This window comes from Salvelinus fontinalis, chromosome 19 (assembly GCF_029448725.1).
Source record: "Salvelinus fontinalis isolate EN_2023a chromosome 19, ASM2944872v1, whole genome shotgun sequence".
Taxonomy (NCBI): Eukaryota; Metazoa; Chordata; class Actinopteri; order Salmoniformes; family Salmonidae; genus Salvelinus; species Salvelinus fontinalis.
This window is the reverse complement of record NC_074683.1, coordinates 9,572,642-9,597,957: the sequence shown is the minus strand read 5'-3', so window position 1 is coordinate 9,597,957 and position 25,316 is coordinate 9,572,642. Positions and strand designations below refer to the sequence as shown.

The window sequence follows — 25,316 nt, the reverse complement described above, 5'->3', positions numbered from 1 at the left end:
AGCAGGGGATAGCAGCTATACAAGCATCCCAAATGGCACCCTATTCCCTATATGGTGCACTACTTTTGTCCAGGGCCCATAGGGTTCCCATAGGGATCTGGTCAGCAGTAGTGCACTACAATAAGGTGCCATAGGGCTCCGTTCAAAAGTATCGCACTACATAGGGAACAGGGTCCCATTCTACGTCTCGCTCGCTGCCTGTGGTTAGATAGGAGCTGAGCTCCAGCCCTGTCCAAGGTTAGTGACGCCCTGCAGAAATCAGCCTGTGCTTTCTGCTGCCAGTCACAGCCATCTGATATATAAAGAACAGGCTCCACACTGGGTCATCTGGAGCAGATGAAGCATCAAATACTGTATACTAGAATTATCACTGGTTAGCATACATGCATTTCAAATGAATAAAATGATGACATGATATCGGGAAGACATTATTCATACGATACGTTTTAAACCGCTGAGCCGGTGCCATATGCTGTTTGTATTCATTTCGAGTGAAAAGTCTTCCTCAGTTGCCTGCAGGATATGTAATGCTTCTAAGGTTCTATTTGATCCAGATGCCCGACGTCTCACAGCTGGAGGATGGGTTTCATTTGTGACGAGGGCTATTATTTTTTCCTTTGGTCCTCTCGTCTCTTCTCTGTGTGTGTGTGTGTGTGTGTGTGTGTGTGTGTGCTGAGCTATAAAAAAAGCCCCGGTCCTCGGCAGCTCTGTGGGGCTAGCCTAACTGCTCATGACAGCTGACACAACCAGGAGTTTGTGGCCCTGTCTCTCTCTCTAACATGTCCCCCCCTCCCGTTCCTTCGTCTTCTCTGCAGGGGTGCTGTGGAACCTCTCCTCCTGTGACTCCGTCAAGATGACAATCATTCGGGATGCCTTAACTACTCTGACCAACACTGTGATCATACCCCATTCCGGGTGGAGCAGCTCGACATTCGACGAGGACCACAAACTCAAGTTCCACTCGTCTCTGGTCCTGAGGAACACCAGTGGCTGTATGAGGTAACGGACATTTTGTGTATGATGATACCACCCCCTTCTGGATGTTTCAAGCTCCTGCAGCCAGGTTCATATTTGAACATAGCCTTCCAGCTGTTCTGTAAATAATATTACAAACACGAGTCATGACTAGGGAATGAGACGAACCTGCCCATGGGAACTTACAAATAATGCATTGTAAACAGGTCATCTATGGCATTATTAAGTTAAAAAAAATACACAGTGACAGAAAGTCTGTGTACCGTGTGTTTACAGATACAATGAAGTCCCACTGGGCACTGACGTCAGTTCAACGTCTAGTTTTGATTTACATTTGGTTGAGTTGTCACTTAACGTGAAGTCAACCAAAACTGTCAACCTGTCATTGGATTTAGGTTAAATGAGTCAGTCCGTTGTGGTTACACAGTCAGACAGTGTAGAGGGTAAAAAACTCCCCAGCCATAGGGAAGGGTATTCTGGCTCTCCAGCCACCCTCCCAGGGCCCTTCCTTTGAAGGCAGTGAATGCGTCCCAAATGGCAACCTATTCGCTATTTCGTAAACTACTTTTGGCCAGTACCCTATGGGCCCTAGTCGAAAGTCCTGCACGAAATAGGGAAGAGGTTGCCGTTAGGGACGGATGCCAGTCAGTGAATGCTGGAGTTTGTTCTCTAATTGGTGACAGCAAAAGGAGCTGTGCCTCTGAGCGCGCTCAGTTAGGCTCTCATTTCCCTCTCCAAAGCACTCATAACGGAATCACCCAGGCCGACCAGAGAGCCTCATCCATTATGGATGAGACGGCGCAAGTAAAACCCCCACAACACACACCAGAGTCGCGCTAGGGGAACAAACACACACAGTTTGTCTATGTCCCTATTCCCTTTATAGTGCACTACCTTAAACCGAGCCTTATGGGTCCTGGTTGAAAGTAGTGCACTGGGTAGGGAATAGGGTAGAATTTGGGACAAGGCCTTTAAAAAAAAGAAAGTGTCTGTTTGTTTATGTTGCTGAGCCGTCTTTGTGTGTGATTGTGTGTGTGTGCTGTAGGGGCCTATATCCTGACTGGTGTGTGTTGTTTTTAAAGGAACCTGAGCTCGGCGGGGGAGGAGGCTAGAAAACAGATGCGCTCCTGTGAAGGACTGGTGGACTCTTTACTCTACGTCATCAAGGCCTGTGTCAACACCTCGGACTTCGACAGCAAGGTCTGTGCACAAACACACGCACACCTACATGCACGCACACACAGTGTCGACTAGATAACATGTTGTCACACGATGGCAGGCAGCTGTAGGGGAGAAGGAGAAATCCTACCCTACCAGTTTTGAATTGAATAGATCATTTCTCGCTCACATTGACTTGCACAGCTCAGTTACTTGACTGGGAAGGCCTTCTATCAGCCCATAGGTCTGTAATGTTAATAGCGTCCACTTAAACGTTTATGGACTTCATCACTGGTCCCTTAGCCAGCTGTTACGGTTGAGTATCTCCCCTATAAATTTGGCCTGTCCTATATAGCGCACTACTTTTGACCAGTGCGTTTATGGGCCCGGGTCAAGAAAAGTGCACTATAAAGGGAATAGGGTGCTATTTGGGATACATCCAGTGTATTTATTGCTATGCTCATATCCCAGTAGTGGGCATCAAACAGTAAGGAATTAAACTCATTTGTTAAACCCAGATCTCTGTTTCTAAGTGGAGACATTTTATTCTGTTCTAACACCATGGGTCTCATACCTAATTCATTACTACAGCTACAGCAGGCCTGGGATGTCTCCACACCAACACACAGAGGCTGTCCAGCTTATTGAGCACTATTTCACTGGAGCAAACCTCTTAGAATGTATAGTGTCCCTATTGAGATCTCTCACACACTCTCTCTGTCTCTCTCACCAACCCTCTAGCTATCTCTCTTTCTCTCTCTCAGACCTATAGAAACATATTAAACCTATAGAAACATATTAAACCTATAGAAACATATCAAACCTATAGAAACATATTAAACCCATAGAAACATATCAAACCTATAGAAACATATTAAACCTATAGAAACATATTAAACCCATAGAAACATATCAAACCTGTAGAAACATATTAAACCTATAGAAACATATCAAACCTGTAGAAACATATTAAACCCATAGAAACATATCAAACCTGTAGAAACATATTAAACCCGTAGAAACATATCAAACCTGTAGAAACATATTAAACCCATAGAAACATATTAAACCTATAGAAACATATCAAACCTATAGAAACATATTAAACCAATGAAGATGTCAATAAATCAAGTAAATGACCCTCCTCCCTTCATCGCTCTCTCTCTAGATTGTGGAGAACTGTATTTGCACTCTGAGGAACCTGTCGTATCGCCTGGAGCTGGAGATGCCGCCGTCGAGGCTGCAGGGAGCCCAGGAGCTGGACGGCCTACTGGGAAGTGAGTCTCCCAGTAAGGATGTGGACTCCAGCTGCTGGGGCCGGAAGAGGAAGAAGAAGAAGGGTTCCCAGGAAGAGCCGGTGAGCTCAAGAATAACAACTTGGGTTGCATCTCAAATGGCACCCCTATTCCCTATGTAGTGCACCTTCTTGTAGTTCACCCTATGTCGTCCACCCTATGGGTCCTGATCAAAAGTAGTGCACTATAATGGGTGCCATTTGGGGACGAAACTTCAGTCTGAGGGTGGAAATATCACTTCCTAAGTGTTTAAAGGGAATGTTCACTCCAGCTGAGCTCCGGGATAACAACTCATCACTGAGTGGTGGAATTATAACACATGACACTTCCCTAGGCCTTAAGTGATTGTTCATTCCAAATGTTTGTCAAACGTTTTTTTAAGATCTCAACAGTGGTCTAGTAGCAAGAGTCCAAGTCCCACCACATCTGTTTTGTCTGACATGACGAAGTTAGATGACGGTGCCTGCCTGTCTTTTCAAATCATTTGGGACCGAGGCGCCGTATAGCTGGATCTACGCAACAGATGGCATGATGGGACGTGGACTCATTTCTCCCTTCTGAGAAATGGAAAACATTTGCCAACTTTGATTTTGGAGTGAACTATTACTTTTATTTTATTTGCATCTCTTTTAGTCCTTAAACATTAAAATACAATGTATAATACAATCACATTTTCACATATAACACACTGACATATTGCCTTTAACTCTTCTAGGAGCGCCCTAGAGAAGACCATGGCCCGTATTCACAAAGCGTCTCAGAGTAGGAGTGCTCATCTAGGATCAGGTCCCGCCTGTGCATATAATCATCTTCGTTATGATCTAAAATGCTAAACTGATCCTAGATCAGCACTCCTACTCTGAGACACTTGATACATATATAGTCAAAATTGTATTATGAACTGGGTGGTTTGAGCCCTGAATGCTGATTGGCTGAAAGCCGTGGTATATACAGTGTACCACGGGTATGACAAAACATTTATTTTTACTGCTCTAATTACGTTGGTACCCAGTTTATAATAGCAATAAGGCACCTCAGGGGTTTGTGGTATATGGCCAATATACCACAGCTAATGGCTGTATCCAGGCACTCCACGGTGTATTGTGCATACGAACAGCCCTTAGCCATGGTATATTGGCCATAAACCATGAGGAATATGGCCAATACTCTTCGGGCCTTATTCCTTAATTAGAACCTCTAATCATGACCATGTGTTTGTAATGTGTTCTCAGTGGGACGGAGTGGGCCCCATCCCCGGCTTCTCCAAGTCCCCCAAGGGGGCGGAGATGTTGTGGCACCCAGCCGTGGTGAAGCCCTACCTGACCCTGCTGGCTGAGAGCTCCAACCCTGCCACTCTGGAGGGCTCGGCGGGGTCCCTACAGAACCTGTCTGCTGGGAACTGGAAGGTATGGCGAAACCTACGGAGTACACACTACACAGCACCCAGGACAGGAGATGACAAGAACACTAGTCTACTGTGTGTTGTTTTCCCCTGTACAATGAATAGTCTATTAGCTATGTAAAGTGAATACATTTTAAAGGGGAACTCTCCTCAGTGAAACAAATGTCAAAAGTCACTTTTAGTGCTTTCTCCTAAACCCCCTAGTTGTTAATGTTTAGCTTCTGGGACAAGGAAGGGTGCTAGATCAAGCTAGATATCCAGCTGAAAGTCGTGTGTCAGTGGCTCTTGGTTATTTCAGCTCTAGGACATTGATCACAGGGGCTATGACATCATTGTTGTCTGGTTTTCTGAAGAAGAAAAAACATGTCATTAGTACTATGGCTGTACTACAAATTTCACTGCACCTATCCGGTGTATGTGACAATTAAACGAGATATATATACATTTATATATATCAAGTGTACACTCTTAAGTTGATAGAGTTGAAATGTCCTCTCTGTGTCGTCTCTGCGTTTGTACTAGTTTACGGCGTACGTCCGTGCGGCGGTGCGTAAGGAGAAGGGTCTGCCCATCCTGGTGGAGCTGCTGAGGATGGACAACGACAGGGTGGTCTGCTCTGTGGCCACCGCCCTGAGGAACATGGCCCTGGACGTCAGGAACAAGGAGCTCATAGGTGAGGACCAAACACTGGCTCCATTACAGATGCCGGACAGATCTCACAACACCTGGCTAGGTGTTTAACGTATCAGATGGATAGGTGTTTAACGTATCAGATGGATAGGTGTTTAACGTATCAGATGGATAGGTGTTTAACGTATCAGATAAATAGGTTTTTAACGTATCAGATGGATAGGTGTTTAACGTATCAGATGGATAGGTGTTTAACGTATCAGATGGCTAGGTGTTTAACGTATCAGATGGATAGGTGTTTAACGTATCAGATGGATAGGTGTTTAACGTATCAGATAAATAGGTGTTTAACGTATCAGATGGATAGGTGTTTAACGTATCAGATGGATAGGTGTTTAACGTATCAGATGGATAGGTGTTTAACGTATCAGATGGATAGGTGTTTAACGTATCAGATGGATAGGTGTTTAACGTATCAGATAAATAGGTGTTTAACGTATCAGATGGATAGGTGTTTAACGTATCAGATGGATAGGTGTTTAACGTATCAGATGGATAGGTGTTTAACGTATCAGATGGATAGGTGTTTAACGTATCAGATGGATAGGTGTTTAACGTATCAGATGGATAGGTGTTTAACGTATCCGATGGATAGGTGTTTAACGTATCAGATGGATAGGTGTTTAACGTATCAGATGGATAGGTGTTTAACGTATCAGATAAATAGGTGTTTAACGTATCAGATGGATAGGTGTTTAACGTATCAGATGGATAGGTGTTTAACGTATCAGATGGATAGGTGTTTAACGTATCAGATGGATAGGTGTTTAACGTATCAGATGGATAGGTGTTTAACGTATCAGATGGATAGGTGTTTAACGTATCAGATGGATAGGTGTTTAACGTATCAGATGGATAGGTGTTTAACGTATCAGATGGCTAGGTGTTTAACGTATCAGATGGATAGGTGTTTAACGTATCAGATGGATATGTGTTTAACGTATCAGATGGATAGGTGTTTAACGTATCAGATGGATAGGTGTTTAACGTATCAGATGGATAGGTGTTTAACGTATCAGATGGATAGGTGTTTAACGTATCAGATGGATAGGTGTTTAACGTATCAGATGGATAGGTGTTTAACGTATCAGATGGATAGGTGTTTAACATATCAGATCACCACATCATATGATATAACAGTTTGATGCCGACCTCGCAGTTGATGGGGTGGCGCCCAACCATTGGTTGATACAATGCATCTGCAATGTAGTTGGTATGGAACGCAACCAACCAGTACAGTAGGCTATGTACATGTGCTATACAAGCACAGATCAAATAAATGGTCAACCAACACTACACACTGAGTGTACAAAACATTAGGAGCATTTTATTATATTGAGTTGCACCCCTTTTTCCACAATTAGTCGGAGCATGGACTCTACAAGGTGTCGAAAGCGTTCCACAAGGATGCTGGCCCATATTGACTCCAATGCTTCCCACAGTTGTGTCAAGTTGGCTGGATGTCCTTTGGGTGGTGGACCATTCTTGATACACACGGACACTTTTGAGCATGAAAAACCCAGCAGCGTTGCAGTTTTTTGACACACTCAAACCGGTGCACCTGGCACCTACCACCATACCTTGTTCAAAGGCACTTAAACCTTTTGTCTTGCCCATTCACCCTCTAAATGGCACACATACATAATCCATGTCTCAATTATCTCAAGGCTTTAAAATCCTTCTCTAACCTGTCTCCTCCCCTTCATCTACACTGATTGAAGTGGATTTAACAAGTGACATCAATAAGGGATCATAGCTTTCACCTGGATTCACCTGGTCCGGGATGGGCAACTTTGATGGGGGTGGGGGCCACAAAAAAAAAAAACTCATCATGAAGGGCCCCACTGGTTCATGGGTCTGCGTACCCACATCCACCCCCCACTTTGCAAGCAAAACCTTTTAGCGGCCCCCCTTGTGACGGAATATACAAATATACGTTTTAAAGTTAATTTCTTGCAATTCTGCTCATTTTGCCATGGGGCGTAGAGAAAATCTTGCCATTTTAAAGCACGTTTGCTGCAATTCTACACCTTTTTCCATTGGGCAGAGAGAAGATTTAGTCATTTTATAACTCATTTCATCCAATTTTACTAATTCTGCCATGGGGTGGAGAGAAAAATGTGTAGTTTGGAGTTAAATGTTTGACGTTTTTAACATGATAACTGCCCCACCCAGGTCAGTAATTAGACTATGCTTACTACAGTACATGTTTAGATAGCTGGTCGCTAGAGTAACTTACCCATCTAAAATAAATTAGCTGACATGGGCTAATTGATGGACTGCTGATGAACAACCAAATTTTGAAATTGCACCTTGTGTATTCTATTATTCTAACTCTCAACAGTAAGTTGAGACCCCGAATGAGTTGGGTGAAATTGGGGGTCCGCATGTGGACGGTGGACCGCCAGTTGCCCATCCCTGGTCTATGTCATGGAAAGAGCATTCCTAATATTTTGTACACTCAGTGTATTAAAAAAGGGGGAAAGATGAAATGGAAAATAAGAGGTTTCAGATGAAGTAGAACCAGAAGATCTATGTTCACGTTTAGTAATCTAACTGCTGATTATATGGCCAGATTGCTACCCTTCATCCCAATTCTTCTTGTTTTTTGTGAAATCACCCCTTTTCAGGGAAACCAGGTTTTTATGGGCTAGCTATGTGGAAATAATAATGAGTTAGTGTTCCAGCAAGGCAGAGGCAGCAGCAGAGCTTGCAGCCTGAGAGATGGGGGAGATAATGGGGGGGGGGGGGGGGGCTGTGTGGAGAGGTACTCTGGAGGGGCTGATCTTCTGAGGGAGACTCAGGGGGGAAAAACAAGTGGTTTTAACCCAGGGTCAGGGGGGCACTAATGCTATGTCCTATAGGAAAGGCACATGGTAGGCTGTGGCAGGACAACTCAAGCTGAACAAATGTAGCATCAGCAAAGTACAAAAGTACACGGTGTACTCTAGGTCTCCTGCCCTAGAGGAAGGCATCTGCAGTACAAATACATTATGTAAGACACGGTATATCAAAAATGCAATGAATGTCTCTTTATTTCCGTTTTGTCTCTCTCTCTCTCTCCCTGTTGCGTTCCAGTTTTATTGAAAGGTGTAGCTAGTTCATTTATTTGCTGTTAAAAAGTCAAATAGAACAAAATGTCTGTGGAGGTAAGGATGAGGAAGCCAGAGTGGGTTTATAAAGAAGCCTTGCCATAATCTCGATCGTAAATTCGTAACAGAAATTATAAGTACATAATTAATACTTGCTCCCTCCCTCCCTCCCAGGGAAGTATGCGATGAGGGACCTGGTGAACCGTCTCCCTGGGGGGAACACCACCCTGCTCTCTGACGAGACGGTGGCGGCCATCTGCTGCACCCTGCACGAGGTCACCAGCAAGAACATGGAGAACGCCAAGGCACTGGCCGACACGGGCGGCATCGAGAAGCTGGTCAACATCACCAAGGGCAGGGGAGAGAGGTGAGAGAGAGGCTTCAGCTGCTGCTCAGACAGAGGATGCGTCGCAAATGGCACCCTATTCCCGTTATAGTGCACTACTCTTGAATCTACTGCTACTACTTTAGTTGTTTACTATGTAGGGGATAGGGGTGCCATTCGGGATGCACACAGAGAGCACGAGGAAGGACAACTTGTGCTTCCACACAGAAACTTGCTCTAGGCTCATGTGCTGAGGTTACACCCCGGAATGGAGTGAGAGCAATTTCAAACAGTTGAGAGTATACTCATTTTTTAACCACAGAAACATGCCATGCCATGTATTTGCCGTATAGTCCTAAAGAGGCCTCAGTTGTAACTTCTCAGGGGTAATGTGTGGTGACATGCATCTCTCTGTCCGCAAAGGTACTCTATGAAGGTGGTGAAAGCTGCCGCTCAGGTCCTCAACACACTGTGGCAGTACAAAGACCTGAGAACTATCTATAAGAAGGTAAGGGAATGACCAGTGTTGGGATGAGGCGGCTAAATACAGTAGGGCTACGTCCCAATTATCTCTCCTTCCTGCCAAAGTGTGCACTTGTTTGAAAGGAAATGGCTGGTGTATGAGATATGGCGGAAACTCCCACAAGCCCGTGCCGCCGCCAATCCAATGCTTTTTGATTTGTGGGAAGTAGTGAACAAGTGTACACTTCAGGGGAAAGGAGATATTATTGGGACGCATCCCAGGATTTTGTGGCTCAAACTAACCACTGTCTCCTTTCTCTGCTGGCCTTTAGGACGGATGGAGCCAAAACCACTTCATCACACCGGTATCCACGCTAGAGCGCGACAGGTTCAAGTCTCAGCCCACCCTCCCCACCAGCAACATACAGATGTCACCGGTCAACCAGTCAGGTCAGCCTAGCCACATAAACAATAATTCACCTAGATTACGTCCCAAATGGCACCCTATTCCCCAGTTTAAAAAAAAATATCCTGGTCCACATTTTTGTTTTTGCCCTAGGTTAAAAACTCAAATGTGGACCCCTTTGGGGGTGCAGGATTAAGAAACACTGTCTTAGTGCACTATTTTTCACCAGGGCCCACAGGGTTCTGGTCAACATGACTGCACTAGATAGGAAATGTGGAGCCATTTGGGACGTTGCCCTAGATAAGGACACAAAGACGGTTCAATTCAAAAATGTCATCCTTCTTACCTCCGTGTTCTGTTGTCCACAGCTGGTAGTTTCATCCTTCTTACCTCCGTGTTCTGTTGTCCACAGCTGGTAGTTTCATCCTTCTTACCTCCGTGTTCTGTTGTCCACAGCTGGTAGTTTCATCCTTCTTACCTCCGTGTTCTGTTGTCCACAGCTGGTAGTTTCATCCTTCTTACCTCCGTGTTCTGTTGTCCACAGCTGGTAGTTTCATCCTTCTTACCTCCGTGTTCTGTTGTCCACAGCTGGTAGTTTCATCCTTCTTACCTCCGTGTTCTGTTGTCCACAGCTGGTAGTGCCACCTCTTCTCCTGCAATACTGGGAATCAAAGAGCACCGTTCTGATTATCAGAGGGCACCGTCAACTATGCAATTTTATAATAACCAAGGGGACAACAATGTACATAAATATCAATATACAGGTAAGCGATGTGCGGACAGAATTCTCATGATCTCAGAATTATTACTGTACATAAAACACAGTATATCATGTGAGACTTTGGAATGTGATTGCGAATGTGTCAGCCATGTACACCAGACCGTGATTAAAGTATCCCCTAGGGTTATTTTCACCTCTATGTAGGCCGTAATCCATTTATCTCCCCTCACCACTCCCAGGAATCACATTCCATGCCCCCTCTCCCCCAGCTTCACCACGACCACCCTATCTCCCTCTTTCTTATCGCTCTTATTGGGAGCTGGAGGCTCTTGGACGATCGGCTAAGTTCAAAAGAGCACTTGAGCCTTTTTGTTGCGTTTAAGTGGGTCTGCTGATCAATAGAGTTGCTGGTCCACCCGCATTGTGAGCCACTTGGCTGTGCAGCCACTACAAAGCGGCCGTTGTCAGTTGCCCTGAGGAACAGTAGGGCTACTTCCCAAATGGCACCCTGTTCCCTATGTAGTGCACTACTTTTTGATCAGAGCCCTGGTCAGAAGTAGTGCACTGCATAGGGAATAGGGTGCCATTTGGGGCGTAGGCTAGGTATGCAGGGCACCCAGACTCGCCGCTGCCAGATGAACAACCCTCAATGGGGCGCTGAGTAAACAGAGCTGCAGCCTCATCCACATTAACCTCGCCTACCCCTACGGTCTACCCAGCCACACTCCCTGGGCCAGCCATGAAAACCCAGAATGCTGGGAACAAGTGGAAAATGACTTTCAGGATTCCTCTGGCTTGAAAATGGGCCAAGGAAAATACCATCCCACAGGCTTTGCAAACAATAAGACATTGGTGCCCAACCATTTGACTGTATGTTATTAGTCTGTTCTTTCCAGCGTAGCTGTATTTGACCGTTATACAGAGATCATGCCTATGGGAATGTGTGGAATGGGATATTTGACATACTGTACGCTAACAAGTCAAGTTCATGGCGAAGCTGAAGTTATACCATTATGTTGTGCATTTCTCTGCCAGGGACTGGAAAGCCGCCGCCATATTATATCGGATCTTACTCCTCGCCTACAAGAGAGGACCCTAGAAGAACACAGGTAAATACAATAGAGACTCTAAATCAATCCCTTCTGGTCGGACATCCATCTCCATCTAGGAGACATCCATCTCCATCTAGGAGACATCCATCTCCATCTAGGAGACATCCATCATATCAGCCATTGTGTGAGTTAGAGTGGATGTGACTGCTGTGAGAGGGAAGGGCTGGGCATCTCAGTTACCTAGATAGCACCCAGGGAGAGGGAGCTCAGTTCCCTCCCTCCACTCCCTCTCAGACTGGACAATCAGGATATTACACCCAACTAGAGATCAACCGATTATGATTTTTCAACGCCGATACCGATTATTGGAGGACCAAAAAAGCCGATACCGATTATTTATTTATTTTTTTGTAATAATGACAATTACAACAATACTGAATTAACACTTATTTTAACTTAATATAATACATCAATAAAATCAATTTAGCCTCAAATAAATAATGAAACATGTTCAATTTGGTTTAAATAATGCAAAAACAAAGTTTTGGAGAAGAAAGTAAAAGTGCAATATGTGCCATGTAAGAAAGCTAACGTTTAAGTTCCTTGCTCAGAACATGAGAACATATGAAAGCTGGTGGTTCCTTTTAACATGAGTCTTCAATATTCCCAGGTAATAAGTTTTAGGTTGTAGTTGTTATAGGACTATTTCTTTCTATACCATTTGTATTTCATTAACCTTTGACTATTGGATGTTCTTATAGGCACTTTAGTATTGCCAGTGTAACAGTATAGCTTCCATTCCTCTCCTCGCTCCTCCCTGGGCTCGAACCAGGAACACAACGACAACAGCCACCCTCGAAGCATCATTACCCATGCAGAGCAAGGGGAATAACTACTCCAAGTCTCAGAGCGAGTGACGTTTGAAACGCTATTAGCGCGCACCCCGCTAACTAGCTAGCCATTTCACATCGGTTACACCAGCCTAATCTTGGGAGTTGATAGGCGAGCAACGATACGCACCGCATCGATTATATGCAACTCAGGACACGCTAGATAAACTGGGAATATCATCAACCGTGTGTAGTTAACTAGTGATTATGATTGTTTTTTCTAAGATAAGTTTAATGCTAGCTAGCAACTTACCTTGGCTTACTGCATTCGCGTAACAGGCAGTCTCCTCGTGGAGTGCAATGAGAGGCAGGTGGTTAGAGCGTTGGACTAGTTAACTGTAAGGTTGCAAGATTGAATCCCCCGAGCTGCCAAGGTGAAAATCTGTCGTTCTGCCCCTGAACGAGGCAGTTAAACCCACCGTTCCTAGGCCGTCATTGAAAATAAGAATGTGTTCTTAACTGACTTGCCTAGTTAAATAAAGATTAAATAAAGGTGTAAAAATATATATATATATTTTTAAATAAAAAAAATCGGCCAAATTGTTATGAAAACTTGAAATCGGCCCTAATTAATCGTCCATTCCGATTAATCGGTCGACCTCTACACCCAACCCTATATAGCCATGCAGCTTGAGTTTCGATACACATAGGGGCCGTTTGCCGGGCACTTATTAAACCTAGTCCTCGACTAAAAAGCTTTTTTAATTGAGATTCTCTATTGATCTTGTTTTTTAGGACTAAGTTTAATCTGTGTCTGGGAAAGTGCCGAAAGAGTGTAAATTAGCTGTTACTAGAATTTCAACCACAAATGACCCATAAATCAAACAAACACTGGACTTCGAAGGAGATATGTTCCTGCCTTTCACATAAACAGACCTGATTTAGTGTTGCTCCTCTCGTCTCCACAGCAGCAGGTGTACTACACCGAGGAGCCGAGCAGGCGGAACTACGACACCTACAGAATGTACCTGCAGTCTCCACACGGCTACGAGGAACCCTACGCGGAGGAAGTAGTCACCTTCCCCCCCACGGCAGACTACAGCTCTCAGTCGCATGGCCACGGACTCAAATCCACCACGAACTACGTGGACTTTTACTCCACCACCCGGAGGCCTTCCTACAGGGCGGAGCAGTACCCAGGTTCGCCAGATTCCTGGGTATAGGGACTTCTTATTTGGAGCCCATCTGATGAACTCGACCATGAACTTTTATTTGTGTGTTTGTTTAAAAAAAAAAAGTGAATCTGAATGTGGGGGAGGAAGTGATGGCAGATGGAGAAACAGAACGTTAAGCCAAAGAAAGAAGGAAATCAAGGAATGTGGTTGTTGTTTTAAACGAAGAGAGGGAATCATGCAGTGGTGTGTTTGGGGAATGGTCGGCGTTTGGACATCATTGTGAGCGGCGTTCTGCTCGGTCTAGATGTTAGTTTTTATTTTGGAAACCCGTTGCTGTGGTAGCATGGTGAAGGTGTGGGATATGTGACGGAAGGTTTGAGTCAGATGGGGAATGTGTATGTGTATGTCTGTAGGCTACAATGGATCATAAACTCATATCTGTAAAAAAAAAGAAAAAAAGGTAATCTAAAGATGTTAGTTTGTACAGAGGGATCACATTGTATTTGTTCTTAATGTTGAGATTGTGTATGCCATGGAGTGTTGTACATTTCCGTCATTTAATTGTAAATACAGAAAAAATGCCACCTGGTTTACGCTCATCAGCACTGGTAAAGACTTGTGCCATGTCAAATCTATATTATAGATCTATAAATACAGTATATGAAGAACGAAAGAGAGGTGGGAAAAGATTACATCATAACACAAACTTGCAAAGTTAATAAAAGTTGACTTTTGTTTTTTCAATGAATTGTGGAATTGCAGACATTTTTGTGACTTTGCAGATATTCTCTTTATTTTTCCATTTTCTGTGCTGGACCTTTCATGGGGTGGTTCACTGCCATTTTCTTTGCACACCAACCAACATAAATAAATGTGAACGTTTGGTCCATGAAGAGCTCTACAACTCCTCCCTTCTGTTGCTCATCCTCTCGTCTTTGCATGCATAACGTAGAAAATGAAGGCAAGGGTTTGCATCCCAAGTGCCACTCTATTCCCTACATAGTGCACTTCTTTTGACCACGGTCCCCAAATGGCACCCTACTCCCTATATAGTGCAATACTTTTGACCAGATACCTATGGGCCCTGGTCAAAAGTAGTGCACTATATAGGGAGTAGGGTGCCATTTGGGAAACAACCAACATGATAAAGACTGATCAGACACTCAGCATTTTCTTTGTCTTATTTCAGGACTAGACAATAGACCTTTTCAGATAAACACTTTAAAAGGTGTTAGAAGTGACAAAAAATACTGACAATGCAGGCATTGCTTTTTGTCAGGATGTCAAGTTGTTTTAAACTATTTATTACATAAATAGCAAGCATGTTCCACTAAGATAAATGTGAGATGAGTTCTGTTCAAAAATAATCTCTTGCCCCTCCCTGTACTCTAGGTCCTTCTTTTAAAAAGTCAAATAGCAATGTATATGCTCCACACAACCAGATGGTGAATTACCATATTGCTTACTTCTATCCTGCTTTATTCAGATCTGCAAACACAGAGGGGAGTGGCTGAAGGTTGTTTTTGAACTAGGCAATGGTGTTGTATAAACGACAGGATTGGTAGGTAGGAAATATGATTCGATCATAAACATCCTCAATGCGCACCACAAACACAAATGCGCCGATCGATACACTAAATAAAACAATGTAACTTTTTGAGGCTGCTCACGCCATATGTCTGGTCCACTCATGTGGAATAAATGAGTCTGCTGCAGCCCCATATGCTGATGCTTGCTTCCTGCATCAGCTACGTCATTTTCCTTTCAGCAGTATAAAAGCAACGGAGTTGGTATTGCGCTAGTTTGTGTTCTGTTATTGTTGTTCAGAAGTCGGGAATGGTTCAGCTATCTAAATCTGAAATGAGAGAGAGTCTTGAATTGAAGGCTGGCCATCCTCCAGCAGGTATATTGTTGATTAATCATACTAATTCGTAATTGTCACTAAACTGCGTATTTTCTTTGTAAAACAATGTGTTCGATGTAATGGGTTATTTTGAGGAAGTAAGTGTGGTCTACATTCAGTGTATTTACCATATAGGTCTACTCTTCCTGTTGAATAGATTTTTGTTTTCGTCTTGTGCAAACGTTCTGCTACAGTGTTGTTACGCACGCTCAAACCTCAAGTGCGTAGGGGGTAAACTAATACAATATGGAATCTCTTAACGATTGCATGCAGTAGTAGGCCTAAATGCTCTCATCCTTGCTACTTTAATCGTATTTACCGTCACAATGCGGTATGAAACTTGAATCAGTGTATAGCATAGCCTATTGTTCAACTGTGGTACATTCTGTGCTCGAGGAACAGGATGGCCAGCACTGAGGTTCATGTAGTTAAGTGAATATTTCCCATGCAGGTTCTTACTTATACATATGTTTTTGAGTCCCAGTCAGTCAAACAGTTTATTAAAATGCTCATTATAATGCCGCCTTACTTCACAAAGGCGGAATGTCTCTTGGCAGTGTTGGGGAAGCTAACAGTGCCCTGAAAATAGTTTCCCAGGCGACCAGTTCCTTCACACTGGAAGAAATGAATTTACACTAAAGCTACCCTTAAAGATGCACTTTGCAGAAATCACTCCGCCATTTCCTGGTTGCTAAAATTCTAATAGTTCACTCAATTTAAGTTTGTGACAAAGCAAGTGTAGTGTAGAGAATCATTGTACTATCTAAACAGCTGTGAAAATATATGATCCATAACCCCAAATATTGTATTTTCAGGTTTGAAGCTGTCGTACAAAAGTAAAAGATGCAGAAACTTAAACGGAAAGCATAGAAATAGAGCACACACAACATATCTCCCGTTTATAGGCTAGGTGTCATTGAGAATTATATCTATAACTTAGTTCTATTAATTGTGTTAGGTCGCCACAAAAGTTACATCCAAACTATTAAAAAAAATGGAAAATCTGAAATGTCAGACTACAAATTGCAAGAACAGATCACTCTGGAGTCAGATGTTAAGAGAATGTGTAATTTAGTGTCTTAAAACAATGTGAGAATGAGGCTCAGTGTTTCAAGTAAGAATTGGGCAGGTCTGATGCTGAAAGGGAATTATTGCCTAATAAAAAGTGTAGTTCCAGTAGTTGGCTACATGACAAAAGTAATTAACTACTAAACTTTTCCAATGCTGAACTAAAATATAAACACAACATGCAACAATTTCAACGATTTTACTTAGTTTTACTTAGTTAATGTTCATAAGGAAATCAGTCAAATGAAAGAAATGCATTAAGCCCTAATCTATGGATGTGGCGGTCCTGGGTTGGCGTGCAACATTTTATTTCAGCTCATGAAACAAGGGACCAGCACTTTACATGTTGCCTTTATATTTTTGTTCAGTATAGATTTGCAATAGTTCAACTACCACCAAGCTACTGCAAAATGTAATAACATTATTAGTTGAATATATGTACATTGCCGTCAAAGTATTCACACCCCTGGACTTTTCCCACTTTTTGTTACAGCCTGAGTATAAAATGGATTAAGTTAGATTTTGTCACTGGCCTAATTTCAAAGTGGAATTATGTTTTCAGACATTTTTTTTTTTTAATGAAAAGCTGAAATGTTTGCATCAAGTATTCAACCCCTTTGTTATGGCAAGCCTGAATATTTTCAGGGCTAAGAATGTGCTTAAGTTGCATGGACTCCCTCTGTGTGCAATAATGGTGTTTAACATGATTTTTGAATGATCTCATCTCTGTAGCCCACACAGAATTATCTCTAAGGTACCTCAGTCGAGCAGTGAATAAGACCAGGGATGTTTTCCAATGCCTCGCGAAGGGCAATTATTGGTAGATGGGTTAAGAAAGACTGATCCCTTTGATCATGGTGAAGTTATTAATTCAACTTTGGATGGTGTATCAATACACCCAGTCACTACAAAGATACAGGCTTCCTTCCTAACTCTGTTGCTGAAGATGAAGGAAACCTGCTCCGGGATTACACCATTAAGGCAAGGTTGACTTGACACAATTACGGAGTGTAATGGCTGTGGTAGGCGGAACAACATTGTAGTTACTCTAACCTAATTGACAGCGTGAAAAGTAAGCCTGTACAGAATAAAAGTATTCAAAAACATGCATCCTGTTTCCAATGAAGTAAAACTGCAAAAAATGTGGCAAAGAAATAAATTTCGGCATAAATACAAAGCATTATGTTTGGTGCAAATCCAACGACGCATCACCGAGTACCAGTCTTTGTATTTTCAAGCATGGTGGTGTCTGCCTCATGTTATGGGTATGCTTGTCATCAGTAAGGATTTTTTTATTTTTATTATGGATAAAAAAATGAACTAAATAGAGCTAAGCACAGGCAAAATCCTGGAGTGGGTGGGAAACCTGTTACAGTCTGCTTTTCAACAGACACTGGGAGACAAATCCACCTTTCAGCAGGACAGTCACTTAGAACACAAGGCCAAATATACACTGAAGTTGCTTACCAAGATGACTTGAATGATCCTGAGTGGCCTAGTTACAGTTTTGACTTAAATTAATGGCAAGACTTAAATGGCTGTCTAGCAATGATCAACAACCAACTTGATCAAGCTTTTTTTTAAAGAATGCAAATATTGTACAATCCAGGTGTGCAAAGGTGATTCAAAAATGTATTGACTCTGGTGTGATTACTTATGTACATTTAGAAAACATGTTTTCTCTTTGTCTCTTGGTGGGGGTGGGAATCAATTTTGAATTCCTTCTGTAACACAATGTGGAATAAGTCAAGTGGTATGAATACTTTCTGAAGGCACTGTAGTTCACTGCCTGTTGACTAGACTTATGGTGTGACATGATGTCCTCGAAAATAAGTTCTGGGGCCATATCAAGAGTAGGAGTGCTTTAGCATCCACTTTGCCCTACTCTGAGATGTGCTTAATACATACGGACCCTGAAAGGGACACTCGCGGTACAAATTAAACTGTTTCTCTGATCAGAGCTGCACATTGTTTGGCTATATGCGCTTGTTGCTTTGACAGGATGTGGGTAAAGTATATTTATTTTTGATGAACCCTGCCTATTGCTAGCAACTGAGGAAAATAAAAAGCAGACACAATGCTTAACTGTATTCTCACTGCAAGTGCCACCTCTTGATCGGTCTACCAACACTGATAGTCTTACAATCTACTTCTATATTGAAGTAAACCAACTGGTATTAAAACATGCACAATAGTTTAGTCTTACAGTAACTCTGAATAGTTTTAACTCCGTTCTGAACAAGTAAAAGAATGAGAAAATGTTAACTATATTTTAAACGGTTCCACTCTGGCTCCACAGTGAAGGCTGGGGGGAAACGAGTGGCCAAGAAGAGCTATGAGGAGAGTCATGCCACCCACCATGTGAACCCAGAGAGGGAACACAAGGTTCCCAAACCCAGGTACAGTACAGGTAGTCCCTACCTGTTTTGTTCCATTAGAGTATTGGGTCGTATTCATTAAGTACCTATCTACAGGGTCTCGCTGATTGACAGAGTTTGGATGATATTTGTTTTTACATTGAGACAACATCCAGGAACACTTAACTGCAATGTTGAGTTTTGTCTTTAAACAAGTAATACTGTTCTAGATCTGCAGCCACTTCCAGCCGAATGCAGCTAGTCAGTGTCTTGATGTCAGGAACACTTGACAAGGTAAGGATATCTGACTTAAAATAATGGCTGCGTCCGTGTCCCACAAGAGTTGGCCAAGAAACACGTTTTGCTGTAAACTACAATAATTTGGCTTCATTTGTAATGATCATGCAAGTCAACCATTTACTCATAGCCTACCTACTACAGATTGGCATAGTAAAATAGTTTCTTCCAGGCTGCTTGGTAAACCATGATTGTACAAAATTATTTCTTAATTGTTTCAGTTGGGACATGACTTCCCAGAGACCCCAGTAAGTGTGAAACACAGCAGACTCAGACCTGCTTTGGAGAAGGCACACTCGCCAGCTTTCAAGTCTACCTTCTGCATCCAGCAACCGAAAAAGTTCTGAAGCAACATGTGTTAAAGTTGCCTGAAGTCAACTGTGAAAGACTAGCAGGAAGGGTTAGTTACATGCATGAGAGGACCAACATGAGATGTCAGAAAAGACTTGAATGTTTAATGTTTAGTACTCTAGAATCCATTAATCTACTTTGAATTGGTTGCAATTTGTAACTGCTTTTAGGTGAGAAAGTGGAGCTTTGTGGGGATATGGGTGGTGTTCTGCTTACTACAAACCAGCATTTACTGTGCCTTTTATTAATGAGTGTATGCACGTGAACTAAAACGCACATGGTGGGGATTTTGGAATTGGTATGTTGCATAAGAGGGTGTAAGGTGGATGACTGACTGTTTCATCAGTGTCTATTTCCATAGTGAAAAGCTTAGCATTTGTTTACGTCTTGAATAAAAAAAAGTTGCATGGCGTTAGAAACATGTCCTTTTTTGTTTTATGGTTAACAAGATTCACATTTCTAATCGGTTCATTGAATAGTTTGGTTGAAAGTGTTTATGTATCATGCTGCAAATGTTGTCGTGACCACAGGGTGGTGACAAGTACATTGTCAGCTTGAAGGAAATATATTTTTTTTCTTTATGCATCACACTTGTATGTTGTGTTCAAGACAACTGGGACAACTCTGAAATCTTTGACTTCAGTAAGTTCAAGTCAACTGGCAACTCTGGAGGGGGGGGTTCCAAGTTAGAAACTCTGCTCATCCTACCTGAAGATCAGATGTCACGAAAGCACTATTGCCAAAGGTCTTTGGGTGCATTTTCCCTGTCGTGAGGTATTTTCTGGCTCGCTGGCCTATCATATTGACAGGAGCTGCTCTTCCACATGAGCTTGAACACTAGCCTACGTCTCTATACCATTTCCATAATCTACATACTTTAATCATGTTACTATAGCATACAATACCACGGTTTCTGAGAGTGAATCTTAATCTGGCATGTCTCAGGGAAGCTTTGCATCACTGTGTCTCCACAAAAACTGACCCACAGCAGACTGTCTTTGAATGGAAGTGCTTCTTTGGAAGAAGTTCTCGGCATGTGTAGACCTCTTAAGGTGCACTCACAAAAGTTCTGATGCTGAACCCAGCAAAGCACTGAAGAGGACTTCTTCCAGATCCACCATAGAGTATCTAGGGGCTCTTATTGTCTGATATTAACCGGAGTTGTGCTCCGCTCTCAGTTATTGGGTAGTTGGCTGTTTTAAGATAGGAACAGGCAGCAAGTCTCTATGAAATTGCTTGAATTATATCCTAAGAGTTTGTATGACGTCGACACAGTTTAATAATTTTATTCCTGACAGTTGTACTATACATGTATTTTTATTTAACTAGGCATTGCAGAGTATAGGCACATGAAGTTGATGCATACAGCTGTATTTAGTGGTAATATTTGAGGAATGCAGAGAAGTTATGGCTTGGTGTGAGAGGTCTTACTGACCATGTGTAAGATTATGATCTGGAATGTGTGGGAGAGTTGTGTGTGGGGGGGGGGGGACTACTGTAGGAGTCAGAACCGGATCTCAAACCATTTCATTTGGGTTCCACGCTCCTCGTGGCTTATATTTCATCTTTTGTCTGTCTTTGTGGCGAGGAAGTCAGCTGTCAGTGACAGTGAAGGCCTTTTATGGCACACAGGAAGATGATATCCCATGTTAGCCTTAGGCATTTTGTAAGATGGCGGTAGGCAGTAGAATAACCTTGGAATCAAATGCTTTTACAACAGCTGGCAGCCTTTGCCAGCTTCCATTCTAGCAGATGGTGAGGTTGAACAGATTTGGAATATGAGAAGGTACTGGCTTTGTTCCCTCCTTCAGCTGTATTGAGGCTCTTTGATCCGCTGGGATTTGGCTGGTTACCTGTGCATGCATAATGAGGAGACTGGAGGACAGAAATATGCAATGCACACACACACACACCCTGTCCCAAAGTCCAGGGCATCTGGGTGTGTTACAGGAATGAACCAAAGCATGAAGTGATTCATTAATATAACAAAATGGCATGTTTGTGTAGACTAAAGTAAATGTTTTGATACTCAATATACAGTAAATGTAAATCGTTGCATTATTAATTATAGCAATTAGACTGCGCATTTGCTTTGCTGTAAAATAAATAAATATGCCACATTCAGTTATCTACAATCCATTTAGACTTCCTTTTCATTTTGTTTATGCATATGTAACTGTTTAGCTTTCGTCCTTCTCCTCACCCCTACCTGGGCTCGAACCAGGGACCCTCTGCACACAACAACAATTGACACCCACGAAGCATCGTTACCCATCGCGCCACAAAAGCCACGGCAATTGCAGAGCAAGGGGAACAACTACTTCAAGGTCTCAGAGCGAGTGACGTTACCGATTGAAACGTTATTAGCGCACACCACCGCTAACTAGCTAGCCATTTCATATCGGCTACACATAGCACAGCACTTTTATGACACAAATCTTGATACAACACTATCTAATTGTGGCGAATAACCTTTGTCAAGGAAATGTCAACCCTGAGGTCATTGTTTGAGTTCCCAATACAAATTCATTACTGCAACTGGTTTCAATTGAAAAAATATTTGTATTTAACCCATAAGAGTCTAAAAAGCCCTGTCTAAAGGGGGGGGGGGTCTATTAACCTATATGGAATCGTTTTAAGAAGGTCATACCAAGGTTAATTTTGCTATTTGATTTAGAATTTTAAGATCCCTTGGAGTATCCCAAAAATATCTGTAAAAAATATTTGATGACATTTTTTTGGGCCTTACTGCTGTTACCCATACAAACACATTGAATAACAGATTCACTACATGGACCAGCAGATGGTCCCCCCCAAAAAATGTGTTTGTTCTGAAGTGTCTGTCCTATACCTGAGATAATTATTTTGCGTGTATTTAACCCTTTGTTTTTGGCACTATACAGTGCATTTGGAAAGTATTCAGACCCCTTGAAGTTTTACAAATTTTGTTACGCTACATCCTTATTCTAAAATGGATACAATTATTTTCCCCTCATCAATCTATACACAATACCCCATAACTGATGAAATCAAGATTTAAATCTTTGGCTTGAATGTCATGTCTGGATGAAACCTGGCACCATCCCTACGGTGAAGCATGGTGGTGGCAGCCATCATGCTGTGGGGATGTTTTTCAGCGGCAGGGACTGGGAGACTAGTCAGGATCGAGGAAAAGATGAACAGAGCAAAGTACAGAGAGATCCTTGATGAAAACCTGCTCCAGATCGCTCAGGACCTCAGACTGGGGCAAACATTCACCTTCCAAGAGGACAACGACCCTAAGCACACAGCCAACATAACGCAGGGGCTACTTCGGGACAAGTCTCAATGTCCATGAATGGCCCAGCCAGAGCCTGGACTTGAACTCAATCGAACATCTCTGGAGAGATCTGAAAATAGCTGTGCAGAGACGCTCCCCTTCCAACCTGACAGAGTTTGAGAGGATCTGCAGAGAAGAATGGGAGAAACTCCCCAAATACAGGTGTGCCAAGCTTGTAGAGTCATAACCAAGAAGACTCGAGGCTGTAATCGCTGCCAAAGGTGCTTCAACAAAGTACTGAGTAAAGGGTCTGAATACTAATGTAAATGTGATATTTCAGTTTAATACATTTGCAAACATTTCTAAACACCTGTTTTTGCTTTTTTATCATGGGGTATTGTGTGTAGATTGATGAGGGGGAAAAACGATTTAATAAATTTTAGAATAAGGCTGTAACGTAACAAAATGTGGAAAAAGGGAAGGGGTCTGAATATTTTCTGAATGCACTGTATACTTCCATACATTTTTTTCAACTGGTACCTGGGGACCATCAGACGAAACTTGCTAGGCCTGTGGGCATCCGAGAGAAAAACAACCGACATGTACGTGTATGTGAGAGGCCCACCTTTCCATATTAGTATGTAGCCCAAACCGTTCTGACGCTACAGACGATTTTGTGAGAAGACCGATTTTCGGGATGTCTCATGGTCTGACAAACACCACTCTAGCTTGCATGCGTGCATGTGCATACGGATGCGGTGGATTGAAACGTATCCAATGCAAAAAAACGTCTCTAACTGACAGATTTTTATGGGAATATGTATTATTATGCTAATTTGATTTCCGTGGGGCGCGGAGGTCAACCTTGTTAACAGGGAAGCTATATATTTTTTTTTCAAGAGGTACAAAAGTTTATATATGTGATTCTCCTCACACACTTTTCACCCAAACCTTTGGTACCTTCTGTGTATGTAATTCTGAGGCCTCATAGTCTCTTGTGGAGGGATGGAGTGGTTGATGGTATGCTGAGTTGCAGATGTACAGGGCACATTTCCCTGCCAATGACTGCCCATTCCCAGCCATCTGACAGGGTCGATTGCCCCTCTGACGTCTGCTGTACTGCTGAAAAAACACTTGAGTCCAACAATAACCTTGCCTCACAGAGGGGAGGAGGAGTAAGAGGGACTCTGTTGCTTTCTTAAAAATCATATTCTGTTATATTTTAATAAAACACAACATTTATTCTGCTCAAGAAAATAATTATAGGCATTGTAAAAAACGTAATTTGTATTACTAATAGTTTTTTTTTTACCAATTAGATCTGAAAAAACTCTGATGTGAAAAAATTGAATGTGACAGGACTGGCAAAAAGTGCTCTTCGCTGATGAGTCGCGGTTTTGTCTCACCAAGGGTGATGGTCGGATTCACGTTTATTGTCAAAGGAATGAGCGTTACACCAAGGCCTGTACTCTGAAGCGGGATCGATTTGGTGGTGGAGGGTCCGTCATGGTCTGGGGGCGGTGTGTCACAGCATCATCGGACAGAGCTTGTTGTCATTGCAGGCAATCTCAACGCTGTGCGTTACAGGGAAGACATCCTCCTCCCTCATGTGGTACCCTTTCTGCAGGCTCATCCTGACATGACCCTTTAGCATGACAATGCCACCAGACATACTGTTTGTTCTGTGTGTGATCTCCTGCAAGACAGGATTGTCAGTGTTCTGCCATGGCAAGGGAAGTTCTGCCATGGCAATCCCATTGAGCACGCCTGGGACCTGTTGGATCGGAGGGTGAGGGCTAGGGCCATTCCCCCCAGAAATGTCCGGGAACATGCAGGTGCCTTGGTGGAAGAGTGGGGTAACATCTCACAGCAAGAACTGGCAAATCTGGTGCAGTCCATGAGGAGGAGATTCACTGCAGTACTTAATGCAGCTGGTGGCCAAAGCAGATACTGACTGTTACTTTTGATTTTGACCCCATCTTTGTTCAGGGACACATTCCATTTCTGTTAGTCACATATCTGTGAAACTTGTTCAGTTTATGTCTCAGTTGTTTAATCTTGTTATGTTCGTACAAATATTTACACATGTTAAGTTTGCTGAAAATAAAACGCAGTTGAAAGTGAGAGGACGTTTCTTTTTTTGCTGAGTTTATATTGTGGCTAATGACCTTGGGCCTTCTTGGAGGGGCACTTCTAATGTAACTCTATGGCAGCACCCAAGGGGCTTGAATTTTCGAGCTCTCCCAGTAGATTTTACAGTGACGTAATGTCCCCATGAGTGACTTTACACTGAGTCAATCTCTGCGCAACTAGAGAGCATTACCAACCGCTGCGCTCCGTATTTTCCACTGGCTGCCCCACCACCACCACAGAAAGCACTGAGCTAGGCTGAAACACTTGCATTTTGGAACTGCCTTACTGAAGAAAGTAAAAAAGAGACCATGTTTAAATGCAACTTTATTGAGTCAAGAATTATTATTTTTTGTACATTATTTGCA

General features: G+C 42.7%; 2 protein-coding genes across 5 annotated transcripts in view; both read left to right on the top strand.

Annotated features, from left to right (window-relative positions):
• LOC129816331 (plakophilin-4-like) overlaps positions 1–14,476 on the top strand; it is a 144,909-nt gene extending 130,433 nt beyond the window's left edge. For 3 of the 4 annotated variants that reach the window (XM_055870697.1, XM_055870695.1, XM_055870698.1), the window contains 11 exons: positions 816–999; positions 2,058–2,175; positions 3,302–3,490; positions 4,661–4,834; positions 5,353–5,503; positions 8,787–8,979; positions 9,361–9,445; positions 9,732–9,849; positions 10,438–10,569; positions 11,562–11,635; positions 13,377–14,331. In XM_055870697.1, the coding sequence (XP_055726672.1) occupies positions 816–999; positions 2,058–2,175; positions 3,302–3,490; positions 4,661–4,834; positions 5,353–5,503; positions 8,787–8,979; positions 9,361–9,445; positions 9,732–9,849; positions 10,438–10,569; positions 11,562–11,635; positions 13,377–13,631 (1,673 nt within the window). In that variant the 3' untranslated portion in view covers positions 13,632–14,331. Of the gene's footprint in view, positions 1–815; positions 1,000–2,057; positions 2,176–3,301; positions 3,491–4,660; positions 4,835–5,352; positions 5,504–8,786; positions 8,980–9,360; positions 9,446–9,731; positions 9,850–10,437; positions 10,570–11,561; positions 11,636–13,376 lie in introns of all 4 variants that reach the window. The other variant, XM_055870696.1, reaches the window with a different exon arrangement.
• An 850-nt stretch (positions 14,477–15,326) lies between these two features.
• On the top strand, positions 15,327–19,978 carry LOC129816330 (death-associated protein-like 1-A). The gene is made up of 4 exons (XM_055870694.1): positions 15,327–15,486; positions 18,854–18,953; positions 19,142–19,205; positions 19,430–19,978. Exons 1-4 carry the CDS (start codon positions 15,420–15,422, stop codon positions 19,553–19,555), a joined length of 357 nt encoding a protein of 118 aa, XP_055726669.1. The 5' UTR covers positions 15,327–15,419; the 3' UTR covers positions 19,556–19,978.
• The last annotated feature ends 5,338 nt before the right edge of the window (positions 19,979–25,316 follow it).